Here is a 23,895-nt window from a genome sequence, read left to right as displayed (position 1 = left end):
TTCGCGCAAAAATTTGCAGGACACAAAGTTAAATCCCGCAAGTAATCTAGAGAGAGCAACGCGATGCCAAGCAATTGGTGTGTAGGTAAAAAGTGTTCACACTTTAAAAAATAAATAAAATAGAAGCTAAACGCAACATTTTGTTTCGAAAAAATAGTTTATTAACATAGGTTGGTTTTACTTCATTCAAACATTTACTACAATACTACTCTTGTTTACAAAGCATTGTTACTATAAGCGCTCATAAAAATCTGGAATAATAAATCATATTTAATACTTCCAGAAAAAAGGAAGAGAGCATATAAACACACAGCAGAAGATTGATCTTAGAGCCCCACGTAGAGCTCTGTATGCGAAGACTGGCATCTGTAGATCATGCAGATGGATGACATTACAACGTAACCCAGTGATATTCTCACATCCACATCTTCTATAACAAGGTTTCATTTCGAACTCCATAAATCAGTATTTTTAAAAAAAGATAAACATATTCCTCTTATTTTGTGAATAGCGTTGCCTAGTTTGCGTAATAGGATGTTGCTTGTGCATTTTATTGTACAGTCAGTGCATTACAGTAAGTATGTTAATAATGCCCTGTATAGGCTGGATCACGCTGCCCCAACAAATACCCAACATTTCAAAGCTGGGTCCAGAATGTAGAAAACATTGTCACATTCGAACTGGCCCAAAACCAGGGGCCTTTCAATGACATAGCCTGGAATTCAATGGCATAATGTCTCGTGAACCACCAAAGAAGGAAAACACCCAATGAAAGAATTGGTATAGTCTAAAATAAAACCAGGAAGCTTATAATTTTACATCTAACTTGTGAGCTCGGATCAAACGCCCCATGGCACTATTAAGGGACGACAGTGATTTTACAATTAAAAGCTACTAGCATCTCAACTAAACTGTCATGCGACGTCAAAACACTGATCATGTGCACATAAACGTCCCTCCGACCCAAATCAAAACAAAGCACTCAATACTTGCTTTTTAACCGGTACGCGTTAAAAGTCTAATAACCAAAGGCACACGCTTTCTGTTTGAACTCAGAAGGCACTCGAAACCTCTCCATATTTGCCGAACAAACCTCCCTAAATGCATATATCACCACATTTATTTGACATTTCTGAGTACTGTAAAAGTTCGACTAAACATTTAGTGTTTGCATTAATATATTTATTTTTAATAGTTTAGTGTCAGGACAATGTAGATGTATTGGGCGACGGCAGCCGTGTCTCTGAGGATGAATCAGGACAGGTTTAACCAGTTCGGTACGCATGTTTATGCATGCGGAGGACAAACAGAGTTATACAAAAGGGGTTCGATCCTGTAATGGCTTTTAACTTTATATTACATTTCCTTGAATTTAAGACTTTAAGGGTAGTGAAGATATAAATATAGTTAATATTACTAGAGCCTTTGCATTTTTAAATATATTTCATTGGTCGTTTTTACGTCTAGAAAAGCGAGTAAAGTCCATGAGAAGTTCAAACTATTTTTTGCGAAGTGCATTCAAATTCTGCAGGGAATATTCACAAACATAATATTCATTTACGTTAGATTGCAATTATCTGTAAAAGTTTAGGAAGTTTCAGGAAAAGAAAAGTCTCAGATTTGTTGCTGTTATGATGTTTCATTGATAAATGTGCAAAAATACAATACAGTTACTATTGATCCCAATCTTATAGGATGAGCTAAAGATGAGAAGGAACCTTTTTGTACGTTGACTGAGAAACATTGTGCCATTGAGGAAAACTAAATCAAGGCATGTAACATAAATCTAACTTAACTTTCCACCCAGCCCTCTTTTAATGCATATTTGACTGTTAGTTTTGCATGAAATGTGACATACAGTACAGTGTATCTATGCCGTTTGGTCGAAAATATTTCTTGAGTTTGGTATATCCTGGTGAGCTGGGGGTTGGAACAGAACATTCCGGATCATTCTTGAGACGACCGGAAGATTCTCTCACAACAGCAGGCATCCGCTCCTCTTCTTCCTCTTGCGGACTTGCAGCGCCGCCCTGGTGGCCATTTCGAATACCTCCCTCACGCCGTCTTTAGTTTTGGCCGAGCACTCCAGATAGCCGAAGGCGCTGATGCGATTCGCCATGTCTCTGCCTTCTTCCGGTTTAACAGGCTCCTAAAAAAAAAAAAAAAAAGGTTGGAACTGATTTGTCACGTTTGACAGGTTTCAGAACCAAATTTAGCTTTGCTTTTAATTACGACATTTATAAATATTTAACAAGAGAAACATTATAACCAATGAGGTTGTATTGGTATGTATTGGTTAATGCATTAGCTAACATGAACTAACAATGCTAACAATACTTCTACTAAAGGGACACTCCCCTAGAGTTAAACATTTGATTTTTACAGTTTTGGAATCCATTCAGCTGATATCCGGGTCTGGCGGTACCACTTTTAGCATAGCTTAGCATAATCCATTGAATCTGATTAAACCATTAGCATTGCGCAAAAAAATAACCAAAGAGTTTGGATATTTTTTCTATTTAAAACTTGACTCTTCTGTAGTTACAATGTGTACTAAAACTGACGGAAAATGAAAAGTTGCGATTTTCTAGGCAGATATGGCTAGGAACTATACTCTCATTCTGGCGTAATAATCAAGGACTTTGCTGCTGTAACATGGCTGCGTAGTGATATTACGCACTGCCCGAAAATAGTCCCCTTGGTTACTTTCAGTAGCAGGGGACTATTTTCGGTTGCTGCGTAATATCATTGCGCCTGCTGCAGCCATGTTAAGGCAGCAAAGTCCTTTATTATTACGCCAGAATGAGAGTATAGTTCCTAGCCATATCTGCCTAATAAATCACAACTTTTAATTTTTTGTCAGCCTAAGTACACAATGTAACTGCAGAAGAGTCAAGTTTTAAATAGTAAAAAAATATCAAATCTATTTGGTCATTTTTGAGCACAATGCTAATGGTCTAATCAGATTCAATGGATTGTGCTAAGCTATGCTAAAAGTGGTACCGCCAGACCCGGAGATCAGCTGAATGAATTCCAAAACAGTAAAAATAAAACGTTTAACTCTAGGGAAGCTGGAAAATGAGCATATTTTTTTTTTAAAGTGGAGTGTCCCTTTAATATTAAATTAAATCATAAGTACTTAAGCAAATAAACAATGTTAACAAATAAAATCTACATGTAACGTGTTAATGATAAAAAAAAGCAATTTTCATTTCATGCTGACTTTAAATAAAGTAAATTGTTAAAGCTCCGATCGCAGTAGTTCGTCAACAGCTAAAAGCATTATTAAAAAATGATCCGCTAATTTAATTTATACACAACGGGTGTGAAGAACTTTGGGTACGATTGATTTCAGTGGGCGAAGTTTCTCCGCATGACTAATCATGACACATCATGTCAGTGCTGCTCGCTTAATGGTCTTATTTAACCGAGGCCATCTGCCCAGATGCAATAACCGAACACCGCAGCAGCTGACATCATTTAAGGGGCGAGGTGGAGATCCCATCACTCATCGGTCGAACCAATCGCTCCGCTACAATTCGTTTGACAAACGGTAATGATCAGGCCTTCTAAAATGACAGTAATGCTAGCTGCTAAGTGCTTTTTAATGGAACTCCCTACAGAGGAGGTGCCGGTCCCGGAAACACACCTGCTTCATCTTGCTCAGCTCTCTCCGTGTGTGTTCGTCGTTCCGGAGATCCTTCTTATTCCCCACGAGGATTATGGGAACGTTCGGGCAGAAGTGCTTCACCTCGGGCGTCCACTTTTCTGGGATGTTCTCTATGGAAGCACACGAGATAGATACGTTTATATCACTTTACTTTAACAAATTAAATGTTTTTTAAAATCAAAAGAGTGCTGTAGATGTCAAATTAAAAACTCTCTGTCCGACAAACAATTTGCACATTTGAGTTGCTTGACATTTTTAGGAAGGGTGGGGTTTAAAGAGGGTGTGCATTGTGGTCCTTGTATATAAATGTGCTAAAAGACGCAACCACAAATGAACATAATTAAACAAAATTAACGACTTCCCAAATCTATTTACTTTATAGATGCACATAAATAAAACAATCTTTATAAAATTTAAATGATGATTAAATAAATAATGCTTATTTATGACCTGTTCTCTTAGCAAAAAAAGCTTTGTTTTGTAATATGATTTTGAACCAAAGGGTCTTATTACAAAACAAAGCTTTTATTGTTAATATAAGGGATTTGTCCCAACAACTCAAATCCCATTATACAAGAGCAATTCATATGAAACATAACTAAGCATTTGTCTTTAGACTACACAAATACTTTGTCCGAATCCTGCTATGAATACGAGTCAATGTTATTAAAGTAGATATATAACTGTGCTTAGATCAGAGGTGCCCAAACTAGGCCCCGCAGGCCAAAGTTGGCCCGCAATGACCTTTAATTTGGCCCGTCATGCCACGTGAGACAAGAAAAAAGGATAAACGTCATTGTTCATATTTCTAATAAATATTTTTCTAAAATGTAACATTTTCGGTTTTATTGGTACATTACAAAAATGTCAATTGAAATTAAATGCATGGAATTAAAGTGAATACATTTTTACATGCACAATTGAAGGTCCATCACAAACTCAACGCACTCGGGTACTATAGGCTAATAATGGAGAGGTAGTGGCACAGAGATAAATTTTTTTTTTTAAATGATTGGCAAAATGATTTCTTTATTTACAACAGGTACCTTTGAAAATTAAACTGCATCACTTATGCATAAGAGTAATATTTACTTATTTTGTAAATATTAGAAAATTATTAATAAGGAGAATGAGGGCAACTTTAATTTTAATAAAACACGGCAACATTTCGGCCAATGGCCCTCATTTAGCTTTGATTTCGGATAGGAAAAAGTTTGGGCACCCTGGTTTAGATGCATTACTGGTCAAACGTTTCTCATTCGTTATTTATATATATTTTTTCACATTATAGAATAATAGTAAACTTATCAAAACTATAAAATAACACAAATGTAATTTTCAAAATCAAAATTCTGCTATATTTAATCACTTTCAGTGTAGTCGCCCTTTGCCTTAAATTTTCTACACTTTCATTCTCATCATCAATCTATTCTGGGCTTCTTATTGGCTGATTTTTTTCATTATTTGGCCCATTAAATTTTTTTTTTTAAATAAAACTTTAGTTTCTTATGAAAGAAATTCATGTTATATCTTTGTCTACAAAAGTAATTTAAAATACTTAAACATACGCCTTCAGATTAAAATATTTTTCATGCGAAACATTTCAGTCAAGCTTTTGAAAACTTGGTAGTGTATATCTGCTGAATCACAGCCTTAATTTTAAAGAAGAACTTCAGATAAACGTTTATCTTTGTGCTAGGAAGACCGTGACGTGTTTAAGCTTCCCGACACTGGTTTTAATAAGACAGGAAGGACCAGGATGTTCTCTATGGAATCTGGTAGAGATAAACAGCGGTGATGTCATGGACACAAGAGTTATCTCGATGCTCCTCAGCTCAAAGACAAAACACAGGAACTTCCCACAAACAGGGATGACTCAAGCTTTTTCCACTGGGGAAAACTTCATCTCTCAAGTATCCCAAAATTAAAGGAACAGGACAAAAGTAGGCCAACGGTTTTGTTGTACTGGAAATTATAATTACCTAAACTGTCAGGGCTGTCTATAGAGAAGCACATGAGGATGACGTCCGTGTCTGGGTAGGACAGAGGTCTCAGGCGGTCATAGTCTTCCTGTCCCGCTGTATCCCACAATGCCAGCTCCACCTATTGATCAACATGGCAAAGAATGAATCAAGATTCAAATGAGTCAACTTCAAATGATAGCTAGCTAAGCTAGTCAATAAAAAAAGGTTGCTGAGATTCATGTACTTGAAAATGGGACTTTTTAGGGGAACCAATTCTGATATCACTCAGCCGAGTAAGGGGGGAACTTACACGATGACACAGTTTTCAACCATGATTATTAAAAAAAAATTAACTTTTGGAAAGGGGAGACATTTTTAAAAACAATATTATCATCATCTACGTGTTTAGACATGGCCTTGCATGCATAATACAACTATTTACATCTGTACACAAACTTCTTATTACATCACTGTCGTGCAAACGTACACCAACATATTGTGCATTCCTACCATAAAGGAAAATAAGCTGTACAGCATGTGTCTCCCATAAAAGTCTGGTTTATTGAGTCACACGTCTACCGAATTAAATGAGCTAATTGGGTGATTAGAGGGAATTAAACTGCATCCTTTCTGGTTTTCTGTGAACTGAAGTTCAGCAATGCAAACCGGTTTCATACAACAGCCGACTCTGATCCCAATTATTATACCGCTTTTTATTTAGTGCTGCCACAAAGACAAATATAAGAGAGAAGACCACCGTGTGCAAGAATAAAATATAGTATAAAAGTATGATATGAAAAGTGATGTATTTACTATATTATATTACTATAGCTACATTTACATTGCTATTAGTAGTCAGGACTGTTTTGCGTTATTTGCACATGGTAAAAATATGCGAGTAATGTAAAAATACATTTAAAGAGTGTAATAGTGCATACATCTCTGAAGCTTATTTGATCAAAATCGAGATCTGTAGGTCTGTAATGTCAATGTTTTCGTTTTTAGTTTTATTAGTTTTGCCATTTTAACTAAACTCTTACATAACGTATAAAGCTGTTTGTTTATTTACATTTGTAGTAAAAAATTTCATCTATTGGTTTGTGTGCATAAAGGTTAAAAACAAGTAAAGGGGCGGTCACACTTCACTTTTTGTTCTTTTGCCTTCCATTCATACGTGAATCGGTGATTCTCGCAAAACTACACTTAGGAGGTGTCATAAAACATTTTGATAAAAAGTAAATGCAAAGTAAGAGTATCAAAATAAGAAGCATACAGTTACAAACATCTCTTCATGTATTATTTAGCACATGATTACAAATGACATCATACAAACCAATTTTATTGTTAAATATTCCATATTTAAAGGGAAATTTTTCATTACCGCAACGTGTCCATGACTGAATTTGGGTTATTTGACATGGAAATATTTATAATTTAAAAAAATCAGTGCATGTTATACTATAAACATTTACAGTAAAGAAACATGTGGTGTTTGGTGATCATTGGAAAATGTAGTATAGTAATAATAAGGAATATAAATGTGTCCAAGACCAATTTTCTCATCCTCCACAACAATTTTCAATCATTGTTTAAGTCCTCTAGGAACTAACATTTTAAAAAAAAATGTTGGAAGGGACATAATTGACTGTGACACTCAAGATGGCTACCAGGTAAGCAGTTCTTATTTTTTCTCTCCAGATAGAAGTTGAAATTTTGAAATTTGAAATTGAAACTTTTTAGTTCTCATTACCGAAACATGAGTTTGTAAATGCGTATATTTAATGTAATATCATGTTGCGGTAATGAAATTTTTGATAATGATAATCTAAAAAATGTAAATAATTCTATAGGAAATATTTTTTAATCCTCTAAAAATAATGGTTAAAGTAAGTTCAGACCTTAATCTTATATGTGCAAAAAAATTGGCTCCAAGGGCTTTTTAAAAAATCTGATGCTGGACACCTTCTAAATCTGGGTTTCATGAGAATCACCTCAATGCGTCAGATCGAAAACGCAAGCTTGTGCGAAGATATTTCCCATTTTGCTGACTAAGTTCAAATCTGATCTGTGAATTTGTATCACGTGGAGATGGTAGAAAACCGGAACGTCATGACGGCGTGACCCCGTCCATATCCCCGCCCCACACATACGCAAACCCAGGTAACGATGTTGGTTAGTAGACATAGACACGCCCCTTACTGCTAATTGGCTACAAGTGTGTTTTGGTAGTTGATCCGACTTCCTTTTCTAAAGTTTTTTTCAAAAATCATTAGGGCTGCAACTAACGATTATTTTAATAATCGATTAATCTGTCGATTATTTGTTCGATTAATCGATGAATCGGATAAAAAACAAAAAACAAGAAAAGCATTCATTTCCAACCCCTTATTCAGAACAGAACTAAAATCTTTAGAAATTGCACAAACATGTTGCTCCTTGAACACACCTGAGCTGTTACAATAATAATAAAATAAAATAAAAATGGACTAACACAAAAAATACACATGTATGCTTTACATCTGCCAAATATATAGACTTTTTATGATGCATTTCCCATCAAGAAGCCTCTCTTGATGGGATCAAAAAGATAGTATAGGAGTACACTCTCAGAAATAAAAGTACAAAAGTTGTCACTGGACAATACCCTTTCAAAAAGGTACACCTTTGTACCCAAAAAGTGCATATTAGTACTTCAAAAGTACATATTGGCAGTTCAAAGATACATATTTGTACCTAAATGGTACATATTAGGACCTTTTATAAAGGGTACTGCCCCAGTGACAGCTTTGTACCTTATATTTGGCTTTCTGTGTTTTCTCTGATCGGATAGCTATCTCATTTGTTAAAACTGTTCCATTTACATTTGGCCACATAAATGCGTCTTGTGAAAACGGAAAATGCATCTTCTACTCCCGCGCAAAATGCAAATACACCATTCATTACTTCGCCTAAAAAAATGTAAGACGATGTTTATGCAACCAAAGGCGGCACTTACTGTATGTTGTACTGTATGTTGGGCCGGGCACGCGCGTCTCCTTGCTCGGCATGAGCTGGAGCGCGCAGTACAGAACAGCAGGAGAGTGACGCGCGATGATTTAACATACAGGTCCATGACGGGGAAAAGCGTTCATACAACTCTCTCTCAACGTTTTATTTCTTTGTTTAATATCATTGGAGTTTGTCATTGGAGTTTGTTTTCGTTCTAGAAACGTTTTTTACTCGCTGTCATCGCTCCATAAAGCATAAGCGTGTCGTCTTTGTTTGATTACCTCTTTGCCGGCTATAAGTTCCAGGTGACCCGCTTACGTTTGGGAGGAGTAAAACACTGACATGTGGTTTTCCTCTACCTTTGCTGTTTTTTTATCTTTTCTCCGCCGCCCTGTCATTTCACTTCTCCGCCCTGTCTATGAGGTGCCGAACTCTGCAAGCAACAGTACGCAAGAGAGACCGACGCTCCTTCCCAAACTGCATACTTCCATACTATATAGTAGGTGAAAAGCACTACTTCTCGTACTCTTTGCCTACTATATAGTATGGAATTAGGCGGTTTGGAACGCAGTGCGAGTGTGTTCACTCCGCTCCGCGCTTAACTGAAGTTTTTCCTTTTTTTTTTATTAAACGTCTCTGCGTCACGCGACACAACGAATCGATTATGAAATTCGTTGCCAACACTTTTAGTAATCGATTTTTATCGATTCGTTGTTGCAGCCCTAAAAATCATGCACCCCGACTTTAATCCATAAGATTTAGTTGAGCCAAAATAAGAATTACCACCATTATTTAATTTAAAGGCCATGTTTTATGTAAATTTCATGATATATGTATACATTCACTGTGCAATGAAATTACATGCACCATGATGAAAGATTTAGTCAACAGAGCCTGAATTCAAAATGCAGTGATTTCAAAATAAGTGCCTATCACTAGGGTAAAAGGAGACGAGAATGTTCCCAGAGGGCGGAAAGATTTATGCTTGGTCTCCGCTGGGAAGCATTTATGTTTTGCTCAAAGCAGCTTATTGAAAAAATGCCAAACTCTGAGCAGCATTGAGAAAGCAAATACCACGGTAAACCATGTATACTCCTAGGGCCATACTATAGAAACTTCCCAAGTTAAGATCTGACAGGTATAGTGTCCTAAAAGGGATCCGGATTAAAATCACCATGGTTACTAAACAGATAAGACAGGACTCCGAGCTAGTACGTTTCTGTAATACTGGTCCTTAAAGGCATCAACTCTGCATTATAGGCACAGAACGAATCCTCCGACCCTGAATCGCAGGAAATGAAGTGCTCCATTTAATCATACTATAGGGGTTGGCAAGTCAAAATATCTGGAGTCCAGGCAGGAAACCAGGAAGAACAACCATTTCCTGTTTTGCCAAGTCCCCTTTAGATTTCGTGGTGGTCAGTACTGACTATGAGCCGTCTGTCGGAGACGATGAAATAAGCCGTCCGTTCCAAAACAATGACTATTATTTACAGCTAGTGGCGTGACTCGGTGATCGTTTGAGTAAGTATTTGGATAAGGAAGTGTATTTAGAAAAAAAGAGACTTTATTTTGTTGATACCTTATGTGTTTATGAGCAAACTAGCAAAAACAACAGTCGCAGACTTTTGCTGCGGTAATTGAAGATAAAAAATAACACATTCTGGGTCACTGGCAGATCTCATAGTAATCAGGTTTCATAATCAGCTCTAAACCAACTCAAACCTGAAAGATCTGTAAATAATGTGTCAATACAAGCTGTATTAACACAGGTTTTAGGGATATGGAGACAGACAAAAATCAATACTGACCTGTTTGCTATCTACTTCAATGTCTGCAATGTAGTTCTCGAACACAGTAGGCACGTAGACTTCTGGAAACTGGTCTTTGCTGAACACAATAAGGAGACAGGTTTTCCCACAGGCTCCATCTCCCACGATCACCAGCTTTTTCCTTATGGCCGCCATAGCTGTACAAGCAAACAAATATTTATTTTAACATCAAAATGTTAAATGCATATTTTATTTGCTTTTAAGTTGCATTAAAGCATCTGCTAAATGAATAAATGTGACCCTGCATCACAAAACCAGTCATAAGTTGCATGGGTATATTTGAAGAGTTTGGTTCCAAAACTTGATAAACGCCTTTTTTACATTTCTTACAGCCAAAATCAGTATTGTATCTGTGTCAATATTAAAAAGTCAATTCTTAATTTTACGCAAAATCCAATATCCGCTGTGTTATTCTGTCATCTTTTCTTCCTTTTCCAAACCGTGATAAACGCCACTCCTCCTTTTCTGCAGAACGCAATGAATCCACTCAACAAATCACAGCGCACCATTTCACGCATTGTAAACATTAATGACAGCACTTTGAATACACACAAAATCCTAGTTTCTTTATCGACTTTATACCTCGTGATCAAAAATAATACTTTGATGGCATTGATAAACCTGTGGTGGTTTTCTGTGGCGGGAAATAAACGTAAGCCATTAAAATCTAATAATTTACATGAGAGGCACTCGGGCGAAGGAAAAATGCCGTCTGTTGCTTGATCTCACACGACTGCATGAAGCTTTTGTCATGCTAACACATTGACACCAGGGGATCTTATGAAAACTTTACATTATTTTACTCGAATTCAACGAAAATCGAGGAGGACCAAAACATTTTATAACTGATTGATTGCTGTCAAAAATGTTCAGCGACGACGTCCCAAGTATATCAGCACACTCTCAGAAAAGAAAGTACATAATTGTACCTTTAGGGGTACAATGGCTTGTCACTGGGGCTGTACCCTCAAGGGTACAGTTTTTGTACCCTTGGCAGAGGGTACAAAATTGTACCCTTGTGATTTGTACCTTAAGGGACCAGTTTTGTACCTCTAGTGACAATTTTGTACCTTTATTTAACAGTACAAATATGGACCCTTCAAAAAGGGTACAAAAATGGCTTTGACAGGGTACACTCATGGTTTTAAAACTTATACATATATCTCAATCTAAATTTTGTAAACTTTAAATTATAAGTGCATATGACTCAGTGTATTTGTGTTGGTTTAGCCAATTGTTTAGAGTAAAGGTAAATTTTAAACATTAGTATAAAAAAATGATAACAGAAAAGATAAAATACACAGTGAGTTTAATGAACAATCATTTATTTTACAAAAGGTTCAGATATAAAACAGAAGTGTGCTGTTCAGTCCAAATCATTCACAACATTGTGTTCAGTCACAACATTAAAAACTAATTTTTTCATTTACACTTTACTTAGAAATATATCAAGTATTCCTTTGACTTTAACAGACTGTCCAAACAGGAATATTTTAAAACAAAATCAGTGTGCTGTTCCTTAACCAAACAACATTTAAACATTTTTAACAGGGCCACATCTGTCCTTGCCAAGAAGTGAGAAAACACACAAATATAAATTTTTTCACTGATAAAACTGTGGTGTACTCACAGCATAATGAGTAAATGAATAGGTCCATATGGAGTAACATTTCTTTAGTTTTTGTTGTGTTAATGACGGGTGGTAGAGGATAGTCAGTCAGCCTCCTTAATGGTAAAGATCGAAAACTGCTCTGGGCACGTTCATACTTATCTGTGAGAAAACACAAAAATATGAATAAATTTTCCAATGACAGAACTATGGTATACTCACAACATAAATAAATGTGGTACCTTTAAAGTTTTTGCGTGTGAATGATGGTTGGTCGAGAACAGTCAGCCACCCTCAATGGTAAAGATCCAAACTTGTGCTGGAAACTTTTGTGCTAAACTGAGAAAAAACACACAAATATAAATTTATTTTCCACTTACAGAACTGTGGTGTACTCACACAACATAATAAATAAATTAATAAATGTGGTAACGTTACCTTTGAAAGGTCTTGAATGACTGTTTGGTTGAGAGCAGACAGACAGACAGTCAGTTAACGTTAGTCCTTACTGAGAGAGAAACACACAAATATAAATTATTTTTCACTTACAGAACTGTGGTGTACTCACTTAACATAATAAATACATTAATAAATGTGGTAATGTTACCTTTAACAGGTCTTTAATGACTTTGGTTGAGAACCGACAGACAGACAGACAGACAGACAGTCAGTTAACCTTAGTCCTTACTGAGAGAGAAAACACACAAATATAAATTATTTTTCACTTACAGAACTGTGGTGTACTCACTTAACATAATAAATTAATGAATAAATGTGGTAAAGTTACCTTTAAAAGGTTTCTGTATAAATTACTGTTTGGTGGCGTGTAGACAGTCAGTCAGTCAGTCAATCTCCCCTGACTGAGAGAGATTCAAACTTGCGCGGGAAACGTTTGTGCTAAACTGTGAGAAAACACACATAAATATGGATTATTTTTTACTTACAGAACTATGGTGTACTCAAACAACATAAAAATACATTAATTAATGTGGTAATGTTACCTTTAACAGGTCTTGAATGACTTTGCTTGAGAACAGACAGACAGACAGACAGACAGACAGACAGACAGACAGTCAGTTAATGTTAGTCCTTACTGAGAGAAAAACACACAAATATAAATTAATTTTCCACTTACAGAAATGTGGTGTACTCACACAACATAATAAATTAATGAATAAATGTGGTAAAGTTACCTTTAAAAGGTTTCTGTATAAATTACTGTTTGGTGGCGTGTAGACAGTCAGTCAGTCAGTCAGTCAATCTCCCCTGACTGAGAGAGATTCAAACTTGCGCGGGAAACGTTTGTGCTAAACTGTGAGAAAACACACATAAATATGGATTATTTTTCACTTACAGAACTATGGTGTACTCAAACAACATAAAAATACATTAATAAATGTGGTAATGTTACCTTTTACAGGTCTTGAATGACTTTGGTTGAGGACAGACAGTCAGTTAATGTTAGTCCTTACTGAGAGAAAAACACACAAATATGAATTATTTCTCCACTTACAGAACTGTGGTGTACTTAATGAACATTAACCAGCTCATTAAAATGAGTCTATTAAAATGAGGCAATAGTGCTGTGTCAATGTCGCGTCGTCACGTCGTATACAACTTTACACAAATTACCGTAACCGAATCAGTATTAAAATGAAGAGTCACGACAAACAACACATTTTTAAAGTTTAAAAATGCTTTAAAGGTGATGAAGGAAGGATTTTCCAGTGTTTACCTGTTAATGCTCTTGTAACTGTTGTGTCATCCTCCTGTTGCGTTGCTCTGTGAAACTCGACTCCAGTCAGACCGTGAGATGTGGGGGGATGGGCGCGTGTCAAAATAAAAGCGCGTTTTTTTTCATTGTGTGTGAGGGATTTAGTTATTCAGTATTTATTTAGTTTGTAAGTAATGGTTAATCAATTGCAGTTTTTGAGTTCACAGCACAGTTTTTATGAATTGAAATTAACTTTTTTTCATTAAAATTTCAAATAAAATTTTAAATTAAACACATTGTCAATGAACAGAAGAAAACTAACACTACTTCAAGACCCATGTGCCCAACTAAAGGAAACAAAATTGACACAATGGTTACTTACTTTATTGACCAGATTTACAGCAGTTGTCTTGAACAACAAATAAAAAAATGGCAAGAGGCTGTATCTTTTAGCATTGTACCTTATCCTTTAAAAGAAATGGTACAAAAATGTACCTTTTAATGCTTGGGAACAAATATGTACCTTTTTGACCCTCAAAAAGGTACATACATGTACTTTGAGGTCCAATAATGGGCCCTTTGGGGTACTTTTATGTAGATTGTACCTTGGGGGACAGAAATGGACCCCTACTGTACCCCTATTTCTGACAGTGCAGCAATGACTGTGTACTTAATATGACAAATAAAGTGTTTTGATTAACGCCATTAATGTTTATTTTTTTAATCAGTATATACCACTAGTCAACTAAATGAATATGACATGGCAAAGATGAATGCACATTTATATATTGATTCAATTGATTTATAGCATTTTGTGGAAAAAATAATCAGTTTTTACAATAAATCTTTGAAAATCAAATTATGGATTTGAAGTTTTTATGTTTTTATAACCTAAAGATGCTATGTTAAAGTTTGTAACAAAAAATAGTGGTTTTCATCTTGTTACTTTCTTGGTATAGAAAACACGTTTGGATTTATTGCATTTTGGAACTAAACTCACAATATATAATGAAGAGTTTAGTTTTACATATATATTAGGGATTAATCGCGATTAATCTGTAGCAGAATAAAAGTTTTTGTTAACATCATATATGTGTGTAAACTGTGTATAATAACTTTGTATAAATAAATGCACACACATGCATGTATATTTGTAAGAAATGTTTACATGTGTATATAAATTTGTATATTTATGTATAATTTATTATATATAAATATAAATACTTCATATATAAATATATATTTTTTCTTAAAATTATACATGCATGTGTGCACAATTATACACAGTTTACACACATATATGATGTTAACAAAAACTTTTATTCTGCTATAGATTAATCGCGATTAATCGTTAAGCATCCCTATATATATATAATTGTAAAATATATACATAAATTACATTGTAAATGTATGTGTTTGTTTATATATAAATAATAATTACACACAATACACAAGCAAATATATTATGCAAACACAAACTTTTATTTTGTATGTGATTAATCGCGATTAATCTTTTGACAGGCCTCATATTTTAATCACATTTTTACTCTGCTACAGGATCAGCATTTATTTATTTATTTATTATTCACTAAACGTTCACATGACTACTAAAGCATGCCATTTAGCTACACCAAGATTTGGGTTTGATTCCCAGGTAGGACAGAAATTGATCAAATACCTGCACGGCATGTAAGGTTGTGCAATAAGTCCCAAATGTGTAAATGAACAACATTCAGAAAGCAAAATGATCGAGAAGCTAATTTAAGCAAAACTGAATTTAAAATTCAAGTCACACGAACAGCAAAAACATGAATATTATTATTTTTAAACTACTGACAGCCCTAAATTTCTAACTTTTTAACACGTAGGTATACTGAATGTTGGGCAAGCAGTCAACCGAGCAGGATTTGTAAGTTCCATGTTTAATAATCACCCCCATCCTTCATGCATGTCCTCGCCCTACATCCATTGCTACATCATATCCGCATACAGGAGCCACTAGCAGGGCAATTGCTCCGAGTACAGAAGTCAAAGCTCTGCATGCATGTGGGTGGTGGTGAGGGAAATTTCTAATGCACTATGATGAATGTGTGTCAGTACGAAAGCACAGCTGTGCATGGCAAGTGCTTCCAAATCGCTCCGTCCTCATCTATTCTTCCTTAGTAACACACACACACACACACTCTTCTCCACAGCCCGGCCTCATGCCAACATTACCACTTATCAACAGACCTCCATCAGATTGTGCTAGAAAAGAAAGAACTTTATTTTTAGTACGGCCCTTTCCTCGTCTCGTTCCTGGGTTTCTATCTCACACAAAGCTTTCCATCCACCCACAACTCTTGAGTTTTCGTTTCATACATTTTGAGAGAAAGAGAGCGAGAGACCCAGAGAGGGATTTTTCTTATGGCAAACAAGCCTGTTATATATTTGCTGTGTGTTTTAAAGGTGCACTGTGTAACTTTTAGGAGGATCTCTTGACACAAATGCAATATAATAAACATAACTATGATATGATCATTGGAGTATAAAAACCTTACATAATGAATTATGTTTTTATTACCTTAGTATGAGCTGTTTTTATCTACATACACCGCAGGTCTCTTTAAATGGAAGTCGCCATTTTGCACTGCCATGTTTCTATAGTTGCCCTACAGAGAGTGTTTTGTCACTACATTATCTTAAGCCTGGAGTATAGTTTATTTTTTTACGTTTTTTCATACGGTGCAACGCACAGCCTTGCAAAGTATTGTTTATTTGGCTTGTACGTGTACACAGAAGTGCGACAAATTGCAATGCATCTTCTGGGCTACATACTACATTCTCCTGCAAACGCATGCGCAACCTACGAAGTTTAAAAAATCCGGCGGTGTGTGTACAATACCCTCACACTTTTCTGATGACGAAAATTGCGTCACACACAATTGCGTTTCGAAAGGGAGGGGTACTCTGTGTACTGAGGCGTTGGTTGCAATTTACAATCTCACCACTAGATGCCTCTAATATCTACATACAGGACCTTTAATGTAAAGACAATTCCATATATAGTTTTGGATAGTTATACTCATATTTGGCACTTGGCATAGTAAAGGTTGATTTCAATGTCTGTTGTTCTCACTAGCATCTACACAGAAGTAATAAATACATCCTTATCTATATCTGAATATACTTAATAGATGAATCGTAGTACCAGAGGTCAGTTTAAATACTTCAACAGATCAATAGATAAAGAAGGACAGAATATAATGTAACAGTAGCACTTTTATTTGAAAGCCATTATGATAAATGATTGTAATGCCTTATAAACTTCCGTCTAAGAATAATACAGCAGGGTTTGACATGAGCAAAACAGAAAGCTATCAGGACTGGAATTCCCTGTTGTTTCTGCATCTTCCTGTTATGAATCGTATAGGTGGAAACACGAATGTTCGGATGAGTCATTTAAACAACGTCTTTTCAATTAAACAACAAAAGAAAAGCACATGAATAGAGAAAAACAGGTCGTCCAGGTTATAGAAACAATAAGGAAGCACTTTATGCACTTGCATAGCCTGTATATGACAAAGGTTGTTGGACTTTATAGACTTTATATTAGTCAAATTGCTGCAATGAAAAGTTTTGTCAGGATATTTTAAATTAGGATGTTGTGTGATTATATATGCACGGAGCACAGAGAAGTTTGTAGTTGACAACTGAATAATTTATTACATCTCAAACAACAGAAACACACCTGTTTCGTTCTTACAAAGTTTCATTGGGGAGTATTTCAATAGGATCATTTGTAAACACAGTTTTAGCTGAGTCAGATCTGAAATAAAAACTGTGGTAACTTTAACCCTAATTAACTACAATAGAGATTATGAGACAAATGTGTCTAATTCGCATTACTCTGTACTAAACTAGAGCCGGTAAAGCCTTAGTTTGTGTTTTACTGTGCTGTAAATCAAAGACATCACATGGTCACAGATCAAAATCCACAGAATGGTGTATGTGCCTTAAGGGTTGTAGAAAATGCCTTTTTTTGCTTAGTCTGAGCAAACAAAAAAGTGTGTCAAAGTTCACCATATGGCAGGCTGATAAAGCCTGTCAAGGGCTTACTACAACAGGAAGCATACATGGGATTCTGGGAGCAGTTTACACACTGCTGATCTGAGATCAGCGAATGAAGCAATTCCAGCCAACTTACTGTACAATCTACAGTAAGTGATTTATCTTTGTCTGGAATCAGATTCTAAACAATGTTACTGCCCATTGGCTATGTTTATGACTGAATTTGAAGGTTATGACAATGCAGGTTATATGCACCCAAACACTGCAATTTGATTAAAATTTTTGTGTACATGTATGTTGTATAGAATCTGAACTAAACGTCTGCGCAAGCGCACGGCCAAGGTTGCCAGATTCACGTATCAGAACCATCGCAAATGGACATTCAAAACCCCCAAAACCAACTAATAAACAAAATCCTTTCATCTTTAACCCGCAGAAAAAAACAACAACGAGTGGAGACGATTTAAACAGCAGCCAAATCTAAACTCGAAAAAAAGCGGAGGACTTGGCAACCCCACGTTGCAGACAGCATTGATCATCGAGTTCACGCTTTATCTCTGGATTGAAGTCAAAGCGGAGTTCAAAAGGCACAATGCTATTCTATTGCTTTAAAGTTGCAATTTGTAAGATATTTGCAGTAAAATATCCAAAAACCACAGTGTTATATATTTTGTCCTGCTGATTACTAACAAAATCTATAATGTTTTCAACTACTTGTAAATTTTGAGAAAATGCCATTCTGAACAGTGACACAGGGGCAGTTCAGTTGCCTGTCAATGATGTTAATATCCACATTACCCTTTGTTACCACCTTTACTGACGTAGAAACCACATGACAACAGTGTCGTGTACAAATGCGGAAGTAATTGCGTCTGTCGGGCCACTCGCTTGTTTATGATAAGTTTGTTGATCTTAACACTTAATTCTGTGGTGTGTTAACACACCGTATTGGACTAGTACTGTAACATCTATGACTAAAGGGCGATTTATAGTCGTGCGTAGGTCCTACGCCGTAGCTATTGTGCGTAGCTCTGCGTAGCCTGACGTGCACCTCACAAAAAATTTAACAGCGCGTCAGATCTACGCGGACCGCAAGCGCTGTGATTGGTCCACCAGAACCCCTCCCATCAGGTAAAAAAAACAGCGTCATAGGTATTTTCGTTTGTGACGGTGAAAACAAAGATGAGCTAAATTGAGGAGTGATTTAACTCAAACTGCATCAAAAGTCGCTGTTTATTTACTTCCATCATTGCTGGTCTTCTCAAATTATACACAACAAGTTGCGGTTTCTTCTTCGTTTGTGGATTAACTTGCTTAGCTTCTTCTTCTTTCACGTTTGTGCTGCTACTGTGGTTACATGCGTGCTTACTGCCTACCAGCGGTCTGGCCGTGTGTTTGCACATCGACGCGGACAACGACGCAAAAGTATAAATGAAAACCGACGCGGAACCTACGCCGGTTTTCACTACGCCGTAGGACCTACGCACGACTATAAATCGCCCTTAAAAATTGCGTTTTGAACATTACATGAAACCTTACATAATGAAATAAAACGATGTCATCAAAAAAGGTAAATATAAGATGTGAACTTGAGCACAAATGTTATGCGCATGTGCCCAATGTATTTGTGCATCCGATTGAGGAAATACTTAGATTTACGCGTTTACATGCGTACTTTTCTCCTGCTGATCGGATCACAGATCGGAGTACACCATCCCTGCTTCAATACGATCCAAATTTGCATCCGATTGACCTCATTCGTATTGATTAATGTGTTTACATGAAGGCTTTTGAGCCATCAATACGATTACAAAGTACAAACGTATTATTTGGTAGCATATAAATGTACCTAGTGCGATATAAATGTGCAGATGTCATCAAAAAAAAAAAACAGGAAGATATTTTGAGAAATGTTTGTAACCAAACCGTCTGTGGACCCCATTCACTTCCATAGTAGGATAAAAAATACTTTGGAAGTGATTGGGTTCCACAAATGGTTTGGTTATAAACATTTCTTAAAATGTAAGGTCACACTGGCGCATCACATGGCTAGTGCAAGACGAGAAGTTGTGGTTTAAAACTAAAGTACATATTTTTTATTTTTCTTGTCGAAGATGGCATTAGTTTCGCTAGACAAGACCCTCGTGCCTCGGTTGGGATCATTTAGGGCGCACTCACACTATCCAAACCAAACCGCGCTCGGGCGCGTTTGACCCCCAAAGCCTGGTTTGATTGACTAGTGTGATCGCTCTGATCCGTGCCCGGGCGCGGATTGATTAATCGCGCCGCGGCCGGGTTGCAGAGGTGGGCCGGAGCGCGGTTCACTTGGGCTCAGGCGCGGAAGGCTGTGGTGTGAGCGCAATCGTGCCTGAGCGTGATTCAAAAGGTGAAGACGCCAGTTGCGCGCCCACTCACCTTCATCTGCCTCCGTAAAAACCTTTTGATTCGCGCAGCGGGGTTACGGGAATGTCCGAGCTGCACACGTGACAGATCAACTAAGCAATATGATGACATGTGAGAGGGCTGTCTGCAATCGCGCACCAAACGACTCAGAATAAAAAAACACAGACTTAACATTACTGTGGGTTCCAGTGTTAAGAGAGAGCTTTACTTCCTGCTTTTTCAAAACAATCGCATCTTAATGACGAAAGCGCGCCCGGACTCGGATCGATACAAAGTACAGTGTGAGTGCGTGCACCTGGGGGAGTAGGGAGGGGTGACAATCGCGCTATGGCATGGTTTGGTTTGGATAATGTGAGTGCGCCCTTAGAGCCCTCTGAATCTGCGTTGAAACTTCAATTTTAAAATGCATTGCAACTGTGAACTGTCGAGGACCAATAAAGTCTATTAAAGGGACACTACACGTTTCTTGAAAATATGCTTATTAAATTGGAAAAATATTGGAACACTTTGGTTATTTTTTTTTAACGCGATGCTAATGGTCTAATCAGATTCAATGGATTATGCTAAACTATGCTAAAAGTGGTACCGCCAGACCCGGAGATTGGCTAAATGGATTCCAAAATGGTAAAAATGAAATGTTTAACTTTAGGGGAGCTGGAGCATATTTTCAAAAAAAGTGTAGTGTCCCTTAAAAAAAAATCCTGGAAGGTTTTCCTCAAAAAAATTAATTTCTTCTCGACTGAACAAAAAAAGACATAAACATCTTGGATTACATAGGGGTGAATAAATTATTGGGATTTTTTATGAAAGTAGAATATTCTTTTAACTAGTAACCATGTTCTTTCTGTTTTATTTGAGCAGCCAGTATTGTCATATGGTGTGTCGTATGGTGTGTAAAGAGCCGCAGAGCTTCAGGATTAAACAGAAGGCCTGTCTTTACATTCTCACGGGCCATTACAAGCGTTTACCTTCCCTAAAAATGCGCCTTTGGCCTATAAGGCACATTTTAAGGTGGCCGTTTCGAAAGCGTGACATCATGACACATTGACAGTCACTTCGGCGGAACAACAGGTTAAAAGACTGCTAGACTTGGTTAAGAGGAAAAGTTTTGAACAACACAAGTACTGAGCCACTGCAACGCCCTTATGTGATAGAAAAGCAACAGCTCGTGTGCGACGCGCGACTCAAAATCCAAATCAGTTTAAACTGTTACAATGTATCATTCGAAACTCGAGCTCGATTGTTTTGTGTTAATTCTATGTTGTTACATTGTATCAATCTACTTAAGTGCAATTGTTTTGTTTTTATTTTTTTTTTTAACTGCAAATCTGACCCCTTTAAACCCAACTAAATAAAAACACCAAGTAGATAAAACTATCACTCGGCCACGAGTTCACTAGCCACCACCTACTTTTCCCCAAACTTGTTTTTAACCAACACTCCCAAAGTCCGACGTTTCAAATAAAATCGGATGTGCCCAAATACCTTATTTGTTTTTCCTCGAGGCGTCCCCGTCGTCCTGCCGATCTCGTGTCGAAGTTTAAAACGCGAGGTAAGGAAATTTCACAGGATTATTGCTAAGAAACGAGGCTCGACTAACAGAGGAGCCGCCCGCAGTAATGGGAATTACATGGGACCGTGGGGCTGCTCAATGTTGACTGGTGGAGGAGGCGGTTCGGCAGGCGAGGAGGATCACTGCGGTCCCTCCCTCCACCACCGATAATAATGACATCACTCTGTTTGTTAACCGTGCAGAGACGCGTGCTTGGTTTGAGGTTTACCCTGTTGACTTGTATTGCTTTACTAATAAACAAAATGTACAGTCATATCATTAATAAGAACATTTTAATTTTCCAAATCGTTAAATTGCATTACATCATGTGTATATAATCATATTTATAAATGTAATATAATTGAAAAATCAGCATTGCTCAATAGATAATAGCATCAACATCACAATTAACATAATTATGTTGATATGTAGCCTTTTAAAATGACAAGCTTATACATTTTAAGCAAGTACTAAGCGCTAAATATAGACTACATAATAAATATGAAATGCTACACACAGTGGGTGTAACTGTAATGCAGAATGGCAAATATTTATGTTTCAAGGTTCATTTTATTGCTTTGATAGCAGGCCTGGTTACAACCTGTATTTACATTTATGGCAGATGCTTTTATCCAAAGCAACTTAAGTGCACTATGTGGTATGCAATTTTATCAGTATATGTGTTTATTGGGTTCGATCCCATGATTATTTGCGCTGCTAATGCAATGCTCTACCTGAGCTATACAGAAGCATCTGCATGTAGGCGGGCCTATGTATGTATAGTATGGATGGACAGTAATTTGTATGATGAATCTTTAAAAAAAAGCATGCAATGACAGTCTTTAAGCATCTGTAGCAGTGATACACAACAACATCTAACATATTACAGTTCTCTTTTTGTTTCATGTTGAATGAAATGAAAGCGGCATATGAGTAATGACAGTATAGCCGTCGTAAAAAGGGATAGATTTATTTAGAATTAGTAACATAATAATTAGTAAGGAGTAATCTTTTCACCAGTAAAACCCAGATAACTATTTCTTAGTTATTTGTACATGAGTTGGTGGTGGTTCTGGAAAAAGTATCTAAACGTTGTTTTGTGTTATTGGTGTAATCTAGTATATTAAATTACTGCATTTACTACTGATAAAGGCTGTATTTCCCACAACCTTTCCTTGAATAACCTTAAGTGAAATGTTATTTCAGAAAGTTGCTTTTACTGACTGATAACAAAGCCTTTTTCTTTATAATAGCATGCATAGATGAATTGTGTCCAAACAGACCAGTAGCAAGTATTCAGAAAGTGTGAATTGTGTTTTCATGTTGACTTTAATGCTAATGTTTTTTTTTTCTAGAATATAGACATTTGCATTTGCATTCACGTAAATGAGGCCTGTTTAAAACATAAACCGGAAAAAATAGCATTCACAAATAAATGACCAATATTTGTTAATTGCTCAAGAAAACTTTAGATTCATTCAACAGAAACATTCTTTGGAGAGGACATTGACAAAATATGATCAGCAGTTTAAATTACAGCACAGATGGTTTCCGCTACATATAAAGTGCTTATGTTTTGATTTTCCCTTTGATCAGTACAGACTTTCTGAGCGTACGAGATGGAAAGATAGAGAAATGGCACTTGATGATGTCATCCCCTGCCTGACATGGGCTTGACGATATTAAGGATGAGTGACTTGGAAGAGGGGAAAAGGGGAAGTTGCAAAAGAAATCCAAGCCCGGTTGACAAATCCAAGTTTGTCCGGTGAAGGTAGGCCCAGCCCGTCATGTTTCTAACTCTGACCCGGCCAATGAAATGACAAACAAGATCTTCCATGCGACCGCATCAGAAGATCTTGTGCTGCTAGCGTGTACCTTTACAAAACACAAATTATTATAAACACAAAAGGTTATGGTGATGACAAACTTTATACTGACATCTACTGGTAAAACTACAGAAACACCAAATTAGCCAATCCTCTAAATCAGGGTTTTTCACCGGATCTTGCAGTACTCCCAGTACTACAGACTATTTTTAAAGTTGCCCTTTGACACGGTTGTGGCTAGAAGGGATACAGCAACGGCAAAATATTGTGATTTTTCATTAGATGAG

The 23,895-nt window shown here is 36.6% G+C and overlaps 1 protein-coding gene across 1 annotated transcript; it reads right to left on the bottom strand.

The window, feature by feature from the left end:
- Nucleotides 1-138: 138 nt before the first annotated feature.
- rhoca (ras homolog family member Ca) lies at nucleotides 139-21,899 on the bottom strand. Its single transcript, XM_065279682.2, has 5 exons — nucleotides 21,716-21,899; nucleotides 10,434-10,591; nucleotides 5,653-5,773; nucleotides 3,650-3,780; nucleotides 139-2,149 (listed from the first exon to the last, which is right to left on the bottom strand). Exons 2-5 carry the CDS (start codon nucleotides 10,587-10,589, stop codon nucleotides 1,976-1,978), a joined length of 582 nt encoding a protein of 193 aa, XP_065135754.1. The 5' UTR covers nucleotides 10,590-10,591; nucleotides 21,716-21,899; the 3' UTR covers nucleotides 139-1,975.
- Between the last annotated feature and the right edge of the window lie 1,996 nt (nucleotides 21,900-23,895).

Source organism: Paramisgurnus dabryanus, chromosome 7, assembly GCF_030506205.2.
Source record: "Paramisgurnus dabryanus chromosome 7, PD_genome_1.1, whole genome shotgun sequence".
NCBI lineage: Eukaryota > Metazoa > Chordata > Actinopteri > Cypriniformes > Cobitidae > Paramisgurnus > Paramisgurnus dabryanus.
Note: the sequence above shows the minus strand (reverse complement) of the source record. Positions and strands in the feature narration are given on the sequence as shown.